An 18,844-nucleotide genomic window follows, 5' to 3' on the forward strand; every position below is an offset into this window, starting at 1 on the left:
TACGTTGACCAAATTAACCAGAAAGACAGTTATTATTCCTTCCTATTGTGAACTATTTGTTAAATGAGAAATCGTGTGCACCTTTTCAGAGAGGAGCAACACAAGAAAATGCCAAAGTGAAATATTATGAAGAACTGCAAATATATTGTAAGGAAAGTTCTTACATCCATTTTCTAAGTTACTGAACATCTGTAGCTTTTGTTGAGCTCAGCTGGAACACTAACTTGGGATGAATGGGCATATTTACATGACACTCTGCAGCACTGTTCAGACACAGGCTGGAATCCTTCTATTTTTTTTACTGGTGTAAAATTTCTTTTCTTTGTATGCTATTGCACTGCCATGAGAGGACTTGACAAGAAGACTCTCACTAATTCAACCAGGATTAGCTAAATCTGTATCCACTCTAGAAGTAAAACTGAATACTTCTGGAATTAGCACAGAACAAGTAAGCAATGTTTTTATGTACCTTCCACATTCTCTAATGCAATCTGTCAGGACAGTGGGCTTTGCCCCAACACTTGGGGAGGAGAGGGGGGAAGGTAGAAGAACCTTCTTGGTCCTCTTAGAAGTAAGTCCCTCAGTGGTAACGTTCTCACAGATACTCCCATACTGGCAGATGGCAAGACAGCTCCACAGAATATTTTTGATGTCTCAAGTTAAAGACAAAATATGAAAAAGTCTGATGTTTTAGTAAGAACTTTATTGAGAATAACGGTAACAGCCATGATAGCTCTTGTGGTAACATTTCGTTATTCTAAGGCTCACCTTTTTAACTTTGGCTTCCTTCAGTTTCTCCAATGCAAGTTTAATTTTGTCAGCTTTAGCCTGTGCTTCTCGTTCTTCCTGTAAAGACACAAGACATTTGTTAGACTTAAGCAAGGCCAGCAAATTGCATTTACTTGAAAAGAGTTGTTTCTTGTTATTTATATCCAGAACATAAGGATTGCCATGGGAAACTTCATAGTTACAGGGAATCCCCAGCTTTCCTTGAGCTAAGATCCTCTCAACAAAGCTTTGAGTTACAAGTGCAGTGTTTCCTTCTGTTTTCTAGACGTACAGCTCCTACATGACCTGTCCCTCAAGTGATACAGGAATGCAGGAAGACTGGACTCTTCTATGTGTCTTGACTGACTTCTCACTGCACTAAACATCTTTTGTTTTATCACTGTTTCCCCTGGATACTAGCAACCCACAGGATGTCAAAAATACAAGGTGAGATGTACAACCTGAAAGAGAAGGTTTCAAGCGTCCTTGCTGTTGTCAAATGCTCCACAATGCAAGCCAGACAATCAATTCACAAATGTCTTTTTTCCTCTTCAGGGATGGAAATGTGCCTTGCTACAGCTCAGACATACTAAACTTCAGGAATCCAAAAATAGTTTCCGTGGTTGAACAGAAACTGTTGGACAGAAATGGCTTCCCCAATAAGGTTGGCTGTTCTACAGAGGGAAGTGCACACAGCCTCTCAGACTTTGTCTTACCATCCCAAAACACTTCTCTGAAAGAAGCAGGAAAAGCATCTTAACTAAAGTGGTTGAGTGTCCTGCAGGCAGACTTTCTGTTGAAAAGTTTAGGCAGCTATAACTCAGGCTTCACCTGCACATGACCTACGTTGAACAGAGTTCACACATCGTACAAATCTGTGCAGCAAAGGTCTCTCCTGACAGTTGTCATGTTGTCATAACCTTTGTCTTTCTCAATGTAGAAAAAGGAAATGATACAAAGTAAATAAGCTACCAGATACAAAATTCTATCACCCTTAAAGAAATGCTTTGACAGGTTAAAAGATTCATTCTCCCACTACAATATAATCACCACATTTTCTGTACCTTTAAATAGAAACACAAAGTCATTCAGATAATGTCACAGAAAATGTAGAAACTTTATTTAGCTTAAGGACAGTTTTAAAAATAAATGTCAGAGTTAATGGAAACATCTGAGACGGCTCTATGCTTCCTTGAAAGAAATGTTGTACCTTTTCATTTTGGTACAGTTAAAGGTTAGAGAATAGAGTCCTAGTATCACAGATGCAATAGGAATAATGAAATTGTGCTTATTTGACTGTTGAAAAAAGGAAGTATTAAACAAAATGTCAGCTTTGATTTGCTCAGGAGCACCTATCAAGAATCCTGACTAACGGGTGTGGATTTTGATCAAAGAAAAGATATTCCACTTACAGCTGCAATTCATCTACTGAGCAGAAATGCCATTTCTAAGCAAATATTCACTAACAAAGACAGGAAATAATAATGTGAAATCAGTTCTTTCCATATGTACCTTAAATGGTTATTACCTCCATCACTCACACTGTAACTCGTGTAATAGCCCTATAGGTAATTTTCTGTATGTTGGCAAAAATTCCAGAGAAAGAGAACCTGTGACCTCTCTGGGCAACCTGTTCCAGCGCTACACCAGATCCTGAAACAAAAAAGGTTTTCCTAATGTTCTGCCTGAAGTTACAAAGCAACAAAACAACTGTTACCCCTTGTTATAAAATCTGTCACTACCATGGAAGAGTTTCGTATGTTTTAGGTTGTTGCTTAACCACTCTGTAGCCTCTGTCAGACTAAACAAGCCCAGCTCCACCCGTCTGTGCTAGCCCTCCTCACTCCATGCCCGCCAGCCCAGCAGCATCTCTGCTGGAGATGCCCCACCCCCCCAGAATGGGATGCAATATTCCAGGTGTGGCTTCACACCAGTGCCAAGAGAAATGAATAATGACTCCCTCAATGTGCTGGCCATGCTCCTCTCACCACAGCTCAGTTTCCATATTCAATGTGGCAGCCACAAGAACCACAATTCAATGTGGCAGCCACAAGAACTCCAGCTCCTTCTCAACTGGACCTCAGCCTGCCACCTCCTAACCTCTACAAACGCACAGGGTTATTCCACCCCAGCTGCAGAGCCTTGTACCTTGCTGACCTTCTGAGGGCTTTGCTGAGCCAGTCTTCATGTTTCTAAAGGTATCTCTGCTCTGTCACATCCTGCCAGTCAGTGTGCTTAATTAAAAGTATCTTCAGCACATCTGCAAGTGATGCTTCACATCGTCATTCAGGTCGCAGATGAAAATATTAAACAATGTGAGCCCTAATGGTGATCCCACTTATTACACCAGCCATCAACACATTGATTATTACTCCATGAGTCTGTCAGCTTAGCCACTCTTCAGCTTGCCTAACCACCTACTCGTCCAGACCACACCTCCTCAGCTTCCAAAACAGACCATTTAGAAACTTGATACTTCCTTAAAGGTCACCAGTGTAAACCAAGATGGGGATATGTTTGTAGGTCAATCGAAAGAGCTTATCTTACAGCATCTCTTCTGTATCAATTATAACAGTTAAATAAAAAACCCTTCAGCTTCTGAAGGAGTCTAGCTGTTTTTACAAATGCTGATTTTCCCGTAAGATAGGAAGTTAACTATTATCTTTGAAATACAGAGAAATGGTGAAGTTCCTCCCACATGTTTACAACTTTCACTCTTCAGACAGAGCACTGAGAGGTCCTAGACACCAGATGAAGCTTTATCCAGTGAACTATTTTTGTATGATCAGAAAGGTCCTCTTCCTAACAGAATTTCAGTTCCTTTTGCTAAATATGTTTGCTGTATGATGCTAAACACAGAGGCAGCAGTGATGTTGAGGTGATTCATCATCAGTTTGTGTGGGCTTTTAAACTGCAATGAAGTGTCTATGGTTTTAGGCAAAACTGACCACTACAATTCTACGCTGGCAAACAGAGCTCTTCTCACCTTCCCTAAAATTTTTCCATTCTGTAAATGTCAATAACTCCTCTCCATCATAGTCACTATGTACATTCAGCATTTCAGATTCATATTTTTTGGACTGCATCGCTCTTCTAACAAACACACTCTCCCCAGAGGGCTGACAGGGCAGAATTCTTCTTACATTACCTCCCTCTCCACAACCTCATGTCAAAGGACTGAACTTCCAATGCTCCTGCTAGACATACCACACTTGACTTCAGCTCTTAAATCAGATTTGCAAGAAGCACAAACACGGAGGAGGTGGTGATAACTGATTTTTCACTGTACCAGTAAGTCAATCATTTATAAATAGTACCTACTTATAATTTTGGCAACTGCTAAGCAAAGAGCTTTTGTCCCACACTGCAGATGGTCTTCACTACTTCCCTTCAATGACAAGATCAAGAGGAGCGGAGTGATTCTGCACTATGGTCAGAAGAGAACTAGTTCTTGTGCTCAGCCTTTCACCCGTTCTCCAAGAAAATGCTAAGTTTTGCAAAACTGAACAGCTTTTCCTATTTATTCCTATTCCTTTTCCTGTAGGAAATCATTTAGGCCAGAGATGGATGTGGAAAAAATCCACAGAACTTCTTCATCAGTAGTAGTAGGGTAGGCTGAAAATAACCAAACGGCGTCTTCACAAAATGGTTGGATATTTGGCCATGCTTTGCACAGATGCCAAAGCCAAACTCTCTGTAAGAAGGTACTAATTGATCAGTGCTTATTAAAAAAAAAAATAGTAACAAGTCTTCCATTATAGTAAACCATTTCCAGCGATGAATGCCTGACTTGGGCTGTCAAAATGGCAATTAGAAAGGCAAAGGAATGAGCAACAGGTCAAGGAATTGCTAGAAACTGCTAAGGCCACTAGAACAAAAAACTCTCGGTCCACCGTTCCTATGTGTTTCAACACTGCAGAATCTGCCCCAGATGTTTCTACACTAGATATCCTCATTGTTCCTATGTCAAACACCACCTGTAAAATTACATGAGCTTCTGAACTTTTCAATGAGATTCCACACAGACTTACCTGGCTGAGTGGCTCTGAAGGAGGTGGCGGCGGTGGTGGTGGAAGGTCTAAATCAGGGACTGGAGGTGGAGGAGGCAAGTCATCCCCAAACCGTCCTGTGATGGTAACATAGGGACTTGATTTACTATAAATGTCACTATCCAAGCCTGTTGAAGGCTGAGCGACCACACTTTGCTGGTTGCCAGAAGAAGTTTTCTGGGCTTGTAAAGTTCTCTGTTCAACTTCATTTATGTCTGCTACGAGATCAGCCATTAAAGCATCCAGGTCTTTGTCTTCTAGGGCACTTAGGGATTCTGTAAAGAAAATCAAAATATGTGTCAAAGCGAATGGAATGAAAAAGTCTATTTCCAGCACACTGAAGATTATTTGCACTAATGGTTACTGTAACATATAAAGATGACAGGAAAGGGAACAAATTTTAAAATGTGTTCAAGAAAACAAGAATGTTTTAGGAATAGCCATTGATCTGGTTATACTGAAGTTTAGAGTACAAGGAACTCTACGAATACAAATTAAACAGGAAAGGAAGCTTCACTTTCAGGGATATGGTCTCAGGCCCATATGATATTAGGAAATCTGGTCCTGATCCAGCAAAGTTCATGGGCATATCCTTAGTGATATGGATGCATGAAATTCCAGTAGCTCCCATTAGGCTATTTGTTCATCTAAACTTAAGTGTATGTACATGAATGCTCAGCAAGTTTTTGGTATAATATACAGCAAACTACGTAACTGATATCTGGATCAAGAATATTTTAATATATTACTACTGTTCTACAGATCTAAAATTAACAGGAAGCAGAAATCAGAATTGGAGAGTTCTAAAACACAGCCAACTGTACGGTATTGTTTGCAGCACATCAGTAATTGCATGATCAACCTCTGTGACATACCTCATGTAATATGCAGGGTTTTGAGGATCCTCTAAGCAAAAGAACAAACAAGACAGTCTTTTTCAAAAGCATTTTATCAACCAGTTATAAATATTTTCAGAGTATAAAGCAAAATCTTATACTGTATTTTGGAACTTGATATGGAACTTCTTCTTGGGTTGTTTGAACTGGACACGCTATAAGAGATCCAGTATAATAACATCCTGTAGGATGATTTAGTTTTCTAGAAGAGAAGTGTTTTTCAAGAACCACTGTGTTCAGTGGTTTAAATCTCTTTGAAGAGTCTTGCTCAAGAAAGCTTTTCCAAATTGTGATTCTTTTAAGTGGAATTTTGGAAAGAGGTAGAGAGCCATGAACTACATATTAAAAAATGATAATATAGTCCAACAAAAAAAAAATAGATCATTCAACAGACTAAGTGAGTATGTCACTAGACTATCTCAGTTTCCTCTGCTTTACCTCTTACGCTAACAGTATATTTTCATAAGATTTTATTTTCAGCTGACTTGTGACCCCTTCAATTTACATATCTCTAACCACCTTGCTGGTAGAGGGATTAGGTAGATTAATGGTGAATTCATTCTGGGACAAAAACACTGGTTTTCCCAGCTCAGCAGAATGCAAATAACCAGCCCCCCCCAGTAACAAGAAACAAAACAAAACAAAAAAACACCACCAGCAAACATACCACCAACATAAAAACATGAAAACAGCATTATTCTATAAACTCAGATCAATTCCCTGACTCAGTTGTCAGGGAAGCAAGCAGCTGCAAATCCAAAATTGACAGTGCAAGCCAGAATGAGAATAAGCAATGTAAAGCAAAAGCAGCTGAAGATAGTATTTGCAATGGCAAAAAAAATGCTTATGCATTTTCTAGTATGTTAAATCTTTATGTAAAAAGGTGACATTTTAAAAAGTAATTTGGGGGACTTCTTTTTTGTTTTCCCTTTATACTCGGACATCTTAAAAAGTCTGACTTCTGTATAAGATTGAACAATGTCCTTTTAAATAATATGGCTCCTCTGAAATTTACTAAACTGAGACACACACATACCTCCCCCTCCAGCAAAACTGCTTTTTTTCTTTTTTTTTTTTTTTTTTAAACTTTATTTTTGATCAGGAGCATTTGAAGTTGTTTGTTTGTTTGTTTACATTTGTTGCTGTGAGGTATCTTAAAAAAGCATAAAAAGCATGAATGAGTCCATTCACTACTTACCGTTTAAATCCTTAAAGCCCACTGTAAAGCTACATTCCTTGTTAGACATGTTGGGGGATGGCGGTTGTATAGTCTCTACTCCTAAACTCTGTTAAGGTAAAAGAAAAAGAAATGTTTAATGACATAACTACTGTTACAGACATTACCATTTGTCAATCAGTTACCTGAAAGCATCTAATGAAGTCAATTCTTCTTCAAGAAGCAGAATGCCACACACTAGTTCTGGGATTATGCCTAGACTGGTAAACTAAACAGAGCCGGGACAAGGGTTCAAGCACCATGTTGTGCCAGGTATTTCATGGTTTGCATGCTTCCCAACACAATGTTGACTTAGGCCAATGACAACTCTTGTTAGGGAACAGCTGGGCATGGTTTGGGAAACAGCAGAGGCTTGGGCTGTTTCACAGATTCATCGAATGGTTTGGGTTGGAAGGGACCTGAAAGCCCATCCAGTTCCAACCCCCTGCCATAGGCAGGGACACCTCCCACCAGACCAGGTTGCCCAAAGCCCCATCCAGCCTGGCCTTGAACACCTCCAGGGATGGGGCATCCACAGCTTCTCTGGGAAACCTGTGCCAGTGCCTCACCATCCTCATAGTTATTTTTTTCCTAATGTCTAATCTAAATCAACACCCTTTCAGTTAAAAGCCATTACCCCTTGTCCTATCACGATGCTCCTTGCTAAAGAGCCCCTCCCCAGCTTTCCTGTAGGCCCCGTTTAGATACTACAAGGCTGCTATAAGGTCTCCCTGGGGCCTTCTCTTCTCTAGACTGAACAACCCCAACTCTTTCAGCCTCCAATAGAGACATTGAATAAAGACAGACTGGTTTTGAGGGTTTCTGTGTTTTTTGGGGGGGGTGGAATAGGGGTGCACATTTTGAAAGCGTTTAGCTGCGTACAGATCTGAGCTATGCAGTGCCATGTGCTCCAGTGGTATATTTACTAGTATAAACGTAACTTTGCTGTTGTTTCCTCCTGTTGTTTGAAAAACAAAAACAAACAGCAACCACCCCCTGAAAAAATAAAATATATAAAAAAAATCCCATTTTCAATGGAAACTGCAAATCTGCATAGTTAAATAGAGAATTCCTTCTTTGTGGCTTGCTGTTTAGGAAGCAGGCAGAGAAACAGTGCTTCCTCAGTTAGGAAAAGTGCATAAAGGGCAGATAAATTCCACTTCTATTCCCCAGCGAGGAAGGTGATAGCTCTAATACGCAAACACCGTAGACAAGGCTGGAAGGAATTTCAAGGGGTTGTCTAGACCTACTACAAGTAAGTTATACCTGGGTTGTATCTGACAAATGTATAGCTAACCCCCTTTTTTTTTAAAAAAGTTTGCGATCAGATAAATTCCAGCATCTGGCAATCTGCTCCAGTGCTTCACCGTGGAGATCGCTATCCCTGCCATCAAACCTTTCTTCTAATGCTTAACCTAAACTTCCTTTGCAGCAGCTGAAGGCCATTCCCCATTGCACTATTCTCTGTGGACATGGGGAACCAAGTACTCCTTTCTGCTCTGAAGCTGCCTTTTATGTACTTTAAGATTGTTATCAGCCTCCTCCCTAGACTAAACAACCTCCACGCAATCTTTTCTCATAGGTCATGTTTCTTTTTCTTATCATTGCCACTGCTTTCTTCTGGATTTTCTCCAGCCAACCTTCCTTCTCTTCAAAACACGGTGCTAATACTGGACAAAATTTCCCAGCTGAGGTCGTAGCAATGCTACACAGAATGGAAGGATTACTTCATTCATCCTACAAGCTGTATACCCTTGTTCATAAATTCATGTGAGATGTTGGTCTTCAGGTGCAACAGTATGACATTTTGTTCTCTGTTAACTTGTAGCAGAGGCATTAACATTGCACAAAGTTGCCTGAAACTGACAGGCATTTTTCAGGAAAGCTAATGCAAATGTTTTTCTTGGCAACTCCTTTCACCTATTACCCACCCAAGAGATGTTGGTTTCTTCTGAGGTTGTACAGAGCTGGAAACCAAAGCAGTGACAACTTCAACGCAGCTTCTGTGTTAATGCTTACTCTCATAAAAAGTGACTTGGAATAAGTAGTGGGAGAGGAGAAATGAAGCTAATATCAGTTTCATAGCGATGGAGAAAATAAGATGAGAAAAATGAAGGGCACAAAGTGTGTTGAGGAAACAGACTTTAAGAATATAAAGGAAAAACTCTAATCAGTAATTCCACAAGAAGTTGTAACACCTCATAATGGCCATTAAAGTACGGAATGAAAAATGAAAACGGAGAAAGTACAAAGAAATGGAAATTAAAGAGCTAACAACCAAAATGCTAAAAAAACAAAGCAAAGTACATAAAAACAACAGAAAAGTGTAATTCTAAATTTGCATTCAGTTTTCAGACTCTTCATACAATGTAGAGGCATCACTACATGTTTCTATCATTCACATTTACGAACAGACAATTGGAGTGGTAAAAAGTGGGTAAAAGAACTCTAGAAACTGGCTTAGGAAATTAAGAGTCTAAAGGAATTAACAGATGCAAGGTTTATGTGGCAAGGGCTTGGTAGCAGGGGCTGCAGGGGTGGCCTCTGTGAGGAGAGCCCAAAAGCTGTCCCATGTCAGATCAGAGCCAGCTCCAGCCGGCTCCAAAAGGGAGCTGCTGCTGGCCAGAGCTGAGCCAGGGAGCGACACTGGGTGGGCCTCTGGGAGAGCAGACTGAAGGAAGGGAAAAAAAAACTTGCTGCACAACAGCAGCTGGGAGAGGGGAGTGAGCACCAGCCCTGCCACCCCCAACGTGGTGAGTGCAGCAGGAGGGCAGGAGGTGCTGCAGGCACGCAGCAGCAGTTCCCCTGTGGCCTGTGGAGAGGCCCCTGGTGGAGCAGGCTGTCCCCCTGCAGCCCATGGGTCCCACATGGAGCAGATCTCCACGCTGCAGCCCGTGGAGGAGCCCCCAGTGGAGCAGGTGGATGTGGCCTGGAGGAGGCTGCGGCCCATGGAGAGCTCCCACAGGAGCAGGCCCTGGGCTGGAGCTGCAGCCCGTGGAGAGGAGCCCACGCAGGAGCAGGGGGTGTGGGGGGGAGCTGCTGCACAACTACATGTATAAAAAGCTCTTGAGAAGGAGAAAGGCTACCAAGGGGCAAAGTGTTGGGATTTGACAGCTAAGACTGTAATATGAAATCTTGGTTTTCACACAACCTCAATTGTTTAAGCACAATCCCCATCGTGTGGCTCATAATTATTGGTATTTAATTTGGCAAGCACTGGGATTCACCAGAATGAAAGACCCCTCAAAACAGATGCTGTAAATAGTCAAACTCAGTAACTGTAGCTTTAGAAATAGGCTCCTGCTGTTTTATAGTTTCCTCTCAAGTTTGTATTCTGCATTGGCAATAACATCTCTATAAATTCCTGAATTGCACCCTAGCTGTAACTTAATATTTTGGCATATCTAAAGATGCCTGTTATTACTATATTCATACATTCAAGATAATATAAAATGTTGGGTTTAGTTCCAAAGCTTACATCTGACACTCAGGCTACATCTCATTTACCCATGTATGCAAGGCATTCATACCTCAAAATTCAGACTCAAACTCTTCCTGTTTTGATGGAATCTTTCAACTTCTTGGGACTGAATCCAAGAAGAATATAAACTGCTTATTTATTTATTTATTTATTTATTTTTTCGGGGGAGAAAGCATCTTTCATAAGCAGTTAGTGCTCTCTAACAATCTAGCTTGCATTGATATTACTGTATTCTTCAGGCCACGTGGTTTAAATGTCAGTCAGAAAAATTTCGTTGGAAGTTTTTCAGAAGAATTTAGGTGCATATTTATTCAGAGTGAAAGAACATGAAAAATGTTAAAAGTTGCCTCTTTTCTCTAATATATAACAGCTCTTTTTCTAATCTTGCTTGGAAAAAAGAAGATTTACCTGGGTCAGCATGTCCATCTCCCCAAGTAAATTGCTGAACATTTCATCTATATCATCACATGTTTGCTCCATCTAAAAGAAAAAAAAAACACAGACAACAAATTATCATGAGTTCATTTCAAAGACAGCAATAGTCAAAAAGAGGATACGCAATATTATTTTACAATTCTTCCCCAGTTTAAAACAGCTGTTGGCAACTTGCAGAAACCTCCATCCATAGTTTAGAAATGACTGACGGATCAGAAGCTCAGTCCTGTACATGCTTAAACATATGCTCCGGCTCTACACTCACAAGTTCCAATGACCTCAGTCCTTGTATTAGTTAAATTTCAGAGGAAGCCACTAGCAAATAAATCACGGTTGTATCTTAAATATCAAAGAAATCTAATTAGTGAGAGATGGAAAGGGAAATAAAGTTTGAGGTTGAGAAACTGAATGCTTCGTCTTGAAAGCTTTCCTTCTTTGGCTGAGATGGCTGATACAACCAGAGGTACGTCTCAGAGGTTTACTAGGTATTATCTGGTTCAGGACCTGATTATGGTTAGTACATAACCAACTTCTTGTCTCAATATTTTCCCCTGTTTTCTTTCTATTTCTACTACAGTCAGAGAACTCTAAAGTTACCCAATGTCAAGGCATCTGATGGACAGCACTGAGACACAGAAAGCATGTACTGCCCGTGTGGTGACTTCTGTCACAAGAGGCATGGTATGAGGACAGCACCAGATGACGTTAATGGGGGTGATACAGCTTCTGTTATAATCCCCTTCCTCCTTCTCATAAATCTGTTCCTTTAAAGGAGTGAAGTGGTGTTAAAGGGTGTCTGACACACAATACTGCTGAAGACAAGATGTATAAACATCATTTTCTTAAGATCCTCAAGCCTGCAAGGGACTGCAAACTCCTACTGATGGCATAAGAAGTTCAGACACTGATCACACTTTAAACACAAGTAGTATTATTGGTATGCTAAGTTTGTGTGTGTCTTCCAGGATGAGGACCAACCTGATTCAAGACAACAACCAGAGGACAGGAACAACTCTAATGACTGGAAAGACTGGCAAGAAAAGAAGACCAACTACCCCGTTCTTCAATCTTTACAATTTTCTTCAGTCTTTCCTTTAATAGAACTTCTAAAGTCATATAATAATGCCATAGTTCAATATAAAATATTACTGAACCACTAAAGTAAACATCCCTTGTTTGCAAATTATTTGGTAGCATGTTTTTAATGATAGTTAATAGTGGAATAGTGAAGCAATCTGAGCTGCTCTGCCTCCTTTGAACTTCATCCTTCAGGCATCTACATAGGCAAGATCAGCCCCATTTCCATGTCCTCTCACCTCCTGTGTTACCACTGACACCAGAACTCACTAGGACCAGGCACATACAGCTCCCATCAGTCAGGCTCAGTGTGTACCCTACCTGCTTTAGACTGTTTTTGTAGCTGGTACAACTCAACAAGGTGCAAGCAACTGGGAACAGAGCTTCCCCCCCCCCAGTTCTCTTAGATCCTGGCAATCCAAGACTTACAGATTTGGAAACAGAATGTTGCTGAAGGCATTGTAACGTGGTCAGGAGGGCTGAATGTAACCCTCGTGGTGGAGACAACACTGCTATGCACACGTTTCATAACAGGCCCCACACGTCACACACGGCTGAGCAAACGGAGAGCTAAAGGCATCTCAGCTGCTTCATTTCCAGCTGACAAACCCACCCTGGCTGGCTCACTCCCTCTGTATGCATCATACCTAGCACGCAGAGCTTTCTCTATAAAAGTCAGTTTCTGTAAATTCAGCAGTAGCCTGGTTGGGTAAATAATTAGGGAATATTGCTTTAGGGAATTTGAATCAATAGCTGTGTAGTAGCTTCCTACACACCAGATGCACAGAAATCAATTTTCATAAAAAGGATAGACAAAATGCCACTTATATGATCAGGAAGAGCAAAGTTGGACTTGCTATATGCCAAAAAATGGAGCTGCAGCTCATACCAACAGTATCTCCTCTGTGTTAAAGAAATAAACATGTTCCTGTTTTCTCTGATATAGGAGAACAAAACTATCTGTTGGGGGCATCTGATCAGCTGTACCCATCGTTCTCATATGTATTGAGAAGGACGTGTGTCAGTGTCCCTTTCAAGTGTCACTTTCCATGACCAGACATCCAGCATGCTCACCCAACTGATTAAGGCAAGTTGTCACCAAGCCATTCTCCCTACTGGTATCTTCCTATCTTTTTCTCTTGAATTTTTATAGGTTGGTCTTAGGAAGAAAAGTTAACAACCATCAAACCAAACATCATCAGATCCCATGAGGAAAATATTTTCACATTAAAACATGTTGAACAATCTCTTAACAATCTCTTAAACTACTCTGAGAACTTTCAAAATTCATTGGGGATTTTGTCAAGAGCTAGAAAAGCAAAAGGTAGCAAAATGAATCCCCAAAGATGGAACTGCCAAAGCCTGTCCCATCCACTCTTCTCGTCTTTGGTCCATTCCATTCATGACTCCTCTCCATCCTCATTGCTGTTCTTCCAATGCCCCATCAGGAACAGCTAAGACTAAACAACAGGCAAATCCTATGGGGAACTATCCCATTCAAGGAAGATGTTGGACCAGCAAAATCTTTCTTTTGAAATAGCCTCGAATTTATTCAAACCAGAAACTCAAAGCGAAACCTGCAGGTGTGTAAGCTATTATTAGGAAAAAAGGGGAAAAGATTTACCTATGTCCCCAGAAGAATACCGAGTTTCAAATTCAGTCCTCCTTTATATCCTCTAAAAAGCAACTTTTTTGTACAGTTATCCTGTACATACTACTACCACTACTAACTCTTAAAATCATTATAAACTAAACTGAAAAGTCAGTACTTTTACAATGTTTTGTATGTGATGCATTAAGATTTCAAGCAGAAAAAGTATCAGAATTAAAATAAAAAAGAGGAAATTGTGGTTGTAAAACATAAAAATAACAGGGGGCACAAGGGAAGGCATGCATCTGAAACCTAACCTATTTTTAAAGTGATTAATTTTCAAGTTGATGCCTTCTAAACCTCTTTTTTTTTTTTTTTAGTTAACACCAACAGTACAGGAAAAGGTACTCCTTATTGTTTTCTTCCTTCCAAATTTAATTCTCAAATCTCCATTGAGCGCCCATTTCCTCGTGACAGCTTTTCTATTCAACACTCCCACATTTCTCACACTTTATAAATAAGGTGTGGGTGCATTTCCTCTTCAGCTGGCTATTTTAACCACCAAGTCTCACTATTTAGTTTATAGATATTAAACTCTCACAAGTTTACCTAGAACAGAAATACCAACTCATTGCATTTTGACTCACCAATACATGTATTCACTTCGCCACTTACCAGAAGTCCCCCAGACCTGTTAGGCCTATTATTTTTTTTTTAACCCCCCTAATTTCAGATTTAGAAGTCTCTTTGCTGTTAAATCACATTTAAATCTAAATTAAGAGACCTGTGAGTAAGAGAATTCATTGTACTTCTTTGTATTTCTTTGTACTTCTTTGTATTTCAGCTCACCCCATGAAAAAAAGTAAGACTTCCGTCTATTTGTTCCTATTTCTCCTTAACTGACAGTCAGTTTTCTTTGTCAGAGGCTTTTCTGGCATTTCCAAAGACCCATGTACACCCACCCAGGTGCCCTGAGAGGGGGCTTCCAGCCATTTGACAAGAAGCATCCTGCAGCCCTGGCTGACACCACAAAACTCTCTCTGCTGCATTTCTAAACAGCAACAGAGCCACACAAAACTTTTTCCATCTTCTAACTATCTACTCCCTACATACTCTTACTTTAAAGTGAGATGTAAACATCTGTATTTCTTGAGCTATGGGCTAGGAAGTTGGAATTTAATTATCTAACCTCTAACACCAGAGAAATTCTGCAGATGCAGGGAAAGCTACCCACAGAGATGGAAGGGAAACACTCCCTTGCCTGACTTGTTGCTCTTGCATGAGAAGCAGACTTTGCTGACAGCGAAGGATATGGTTTTCCTACAGGGCTAGCCCAGTGTTCCAGGGCACCAAAGAACAATAGTGACTGGAAAACTCCTTGCTCACATGCAAGACCAGAGAAACAGTCCTTGCACTCGGTGTCCCGGTGCACCATCCTCCACGAGCTTAGTCCCACCTACATCACTTTGTGCCACGCACTGACAGGTAGAGCAGGAGCTGCCTTTGCTGGTCCATAACATGAATGATGTGACTAACATCCAGATTGTCTTTCTGCATGGTTGCAAACATCTTCATTTGTCAAGATACTAGCGAGAAGAAAAACACCCACAAATATATATATTTTTTTAAGAATGAAGAAAGTTTTGTGATTTCACAGAATCAGGGAATCATCGAATAGTTTGGGTTGGAAGGGACCTGAAAGCCCATCCAGTTCCAACCCCCCCTGCCATGGGCAGGGACACCTCCCACCAGACCAGGATGCCCAAAGCCCCATCCAGCCTGGCCTTGAACACCTCCAGGGATGGGGCGGGGGGGAGCAGCCTGTTTCAGTATCTAACCACAGTCATAATAAAGAATTTCTTCTTTATATCTAACCTAAATCTACCCTCTTAGTTTAAAACCAGTCCCCCTTGTCCTATCACCACATCCCAGACACAGAGTCCCTCCCCAGCTTTCCTGTATCCCTCTTTAGGTACTGGCAGGCCGCTGTAAGGTCTCTCTGGAGCCTTCTCTTCTCCAGGCTGAACAACCCCAGCTCCCTCAGCCTGTCTGTGTAGGAGAGGTGCTCCAGCCCTCTGATCATCCTCGTGGCCCTCCTCTGGACTTGTTCTAATACATCCATGTCCTTCTGGTGCTGGGGGCCCCAGAGCTGAACACAGCACTCCAGGTGGGGTCTCACGAGAGCAGAGTGGAGGGGCAAAATCCCCTCCCTTCTCTGCTGGCCACGCTGCTTTTGGTGCAGCCCAGGACATGGTTGGCTTTCTGGGCTGCAAGAGCACATTGACGGCTTGTAACAAGCTTCTCATCCAATAGCACACCCAGGTTCTTCTCCTCAGGGCTGCTCTCAATCCATTCTCCACCCAGCCTGTATTTGTGCTTGGATTTGCCCTAGTCCAGGTGCAGCACCTTGTGCTTGGCCTTGTTGAACCCCACGAGGTTTGCACAGGCCCACCTCTCTGGGCCCTCTGGATGTCATCTCTTCTCTCCTACGTGTTGACCACACCACACAGCTTGGTGTCAGCAGCAAACTTGCTGCAGGTGGACTCAATCCCACTGTCCCTGTCCTTAACAAAGATGCTACACAGTCACAGTCTCAGTCTCAATACAGATTCCTGAAGGACACCACTCATCACTGATCCCCACCTGGACATCGAGCCATTGACCACAACTCTTTGGATGTGACCATCAAGCCAATTCCTTATCCACCCAAATCCATCCATCACATCCATTTTTCTCCAATTTAGAGGCAAGGATGCTGCGTGGGACTGTATCAAAGGCTTTGCACAAGTCAAGGCAGATTGCATCATTTGCTCTTCCCTTGTCCACCGACGCTGTCACTGGACAGCGTCTATAAATAAATAGGCAAATAAATTGACAATTTGCATACTTAGATAAGACATCTGCACTATGTCCATGAACACATCGGGAATAAGTTGTTGGACAGAATCATTATCCATCAGCAAGGAGGTAAGACTAGCAGTAAAACAAAAAATTCACACTACTAAAAAAAGATAAAAGATAAAAACTGGCCCAAAGCTAACTGTGATCACACTGTGCAGCTCTTAAAGGAGGCACGGTGCTACACTAAGCAGAGTTGGAGCTGTTAGCACCTGATGGCTCTGTGAGAACTACCTACAGGCAGGCCCTTTCAACAGGAAGAGTGGTCTCAGGCACGTGGTAACGAGGCTTCTGTGCTTGCAATCTGAAAACAAGCTTGGAGGCCTTGTGCAATACCGAACAGGAAACACCAACGGTATCACAAACGAGATTACCATCTCTGCAACTCCGTCTCAGTTGAGTTGATGCAGTTTAATCAACCTAAGGGCTACAAAGAGAAGAGGCATGAGGAACAGCACGGTATCAGGAGAACAAGGACGTACAGCAGAGCTGTAGAGGAACTGAATTAGGAACCAGCCCACCAAGAGATCTGATAGAAGTTACTGACACTGAATTCAGAGTTGCTGGTGTTCTTAACCTGTGACACGTGCAAACAACAGGGATAAAAATACATGAAGTAGAGTTTTACAAGTCACATGGAAAGATCTTCACCTCCCACTACCTGCACTACAACATGTAAACATCAGAGGACCACGTCCACGTGGAAAGCCACCACGTTGGCCATCTTCTAGCAGTTATAGCTAGGAGTGCTAGTATTCCTGAGAATTTCAGGTAGGGATGATGAACCTCATGCTGCAAGACCTAAAAAGAAGGCTCCACCAACTTGGAATCAGAGCAAAGCCTTCGTGACAGACAGGTTACAGCATACCTCTCAGCAATGGATTTCTTGTACCTTCTCGTGAAACACATGATGCCAGCCACTGCTGAAGGTAACTTGCTGGCTAAAAGTGACTGCAGGTCTGAAACAGATCTAATTAAGTTTCTTACAATGGTTTTACTGCTGGGTATCAACCAAAACTCTGACTACTCTGATGTCTCTTATAAATTTCAGTGAGGAAGGTGGGAAGTTCCTTAACCACCTACTGCATTGTGTCTAGTAAAAAGTCCCTAACAGCCCTTTAGGTCAGTTTTTATGAAGTAGAACATGGGGAAACATCCGTCTCTGCAGAATTCAGCCCAGAAGAAAAATCCAATTAGTTACCAATTCTTATAGATACTAAGAAAGGGAACAAGTTTAAGAGGGAAAAAGTAGAAATGGCAAAGTACCCTTACTAGTTCAGAAGTCACATTTGGCTTCAGATCAAAACCAAAACATCAAATATATATACAATAATAAAAGAATCCTTTTCTAATGTTAACCTCGGACACCAGAGCATCTTCAGGTGACCACGGCACAAGCAGCACGTCACAGCATGTTCCACTGATTGCTCCAAACACACATTACTACATACGCTGTGAAACCATTTTCATTCCACTTGCCTGGTTATCTTGTATCACACTGCTCATACTGGCGCTAGCAAGACTCAAAGTACACACGGTAATTAAACTTCTAACTCGTACTCTACTAACTCCAGAATGTAAATACAAACAGCTTTAGATGGGAGCACCACAAACTCACAGATCCTACTTCTGTTACACAGAAATTATAACCATAATACATACACAGTCACACCTCCTGGAAGCTTATTCCCTTGTTGATGTTTTGGAAATTCAGTTAACTTGCACATATGACAGGTACAAGCATGTAGTTAGGACTGAATTTAGAAGTCTGTGTTAGTCCAAAAGACCCAGATTTCACTGAGCTGGGAGTTATACAACTGCTGTCACCAGTGAGGTGCAGCAATGTTTTACCCTTGTTTCACCAAGGTGCAGGCTGGTGCAAGGCAGCTCATTCACCAGGCTCTTCTCCACCCCCCTAGGCACAGACACAGCCTGGATCTCAAGCTCCAGAAAACGGATCCCACAGCAGAGGACTTGAGCAGCTAGGGACTGAGTTAAAAGCACCTTATGCAAGGGGAAAAAAAACCCTAATGTAGAGCACAAACTGTGGAAGGAGACATTTTTATCCTCCAGAACTTCGCTTTAGGGCCCACTGTCAACTCCTGAAGGGAAGGAACTGCTTTGATGGAGCTTGAAAGCGGTGCCACGTCTGCTCCTTATATATCCTCTCAGCACATAATGTGCTTCAGTCTGGCCCATGGGTCTAAGAACATTACAGAAATACTGTACAGCTCCAGGCTTGGTCGTCTCATTTTCCCCTTGTCACAACTCTTTACAGCAGAATGGTCCCGTTTGGGGACCTTCTCACCACGAGCCATATAGAGAGCACAAACTCTCTGCAGGGTGCAAAGTGGTAGGAGAGGACACGACGTCTTCACGTGGAATTGGCTGAAGAAACAATTCCCAGTCCTGTGCCAGACTGCTGGCACACAG

At 41.8% G+C, this 18,844-nt stretch overlaps 1 protein-coding gene across 1 annotated transcript in view; it reads right to left on the minus strand.

Moving 5' to 3' along the window:
* The window catches only part of APBB1IP (amyloid beta precursor protein binding family B member 1 interacting protein), a 62,120-nt gene that overhangs the window by 37,256 nt on the left and 6,020 nt on the right, over window positions 1-18,844 (minus strand). Inside the window, exons 2-5 of the mRNA XM_084510401.1 lie at window positions 10,819-10,890; window positions 6,912-6,999; window positions 4,800-5,092; window positions 769-846 (exon numbers count right to left, since the gene is read on the minus strand). Of these exons, the coding sequence (XP_084366527.1) occupies window positions 769-846; window positions 4,800-5,092; window positions 6,912-6,999; window positions 10,819-10,890 (531 nt within the window). The remainder of the gene's footprint in view (window positions 1-768; window positions 847-4,799; window positions 5,093-6,911; window positions 7,000-10,818; window positions 10,891-18,844) is intronic.

Source organism: Aythya ferina, assembly GCF_964211825.1.
Source record: "Aythya ferina genome assembly, chromosome: 2".
Classification (NCBI taxonomy): Eukaryota; Metazoa; Chordata; class Aves; order Anseriformes; family Anatidae; genus Aythya; species Aythya ferina.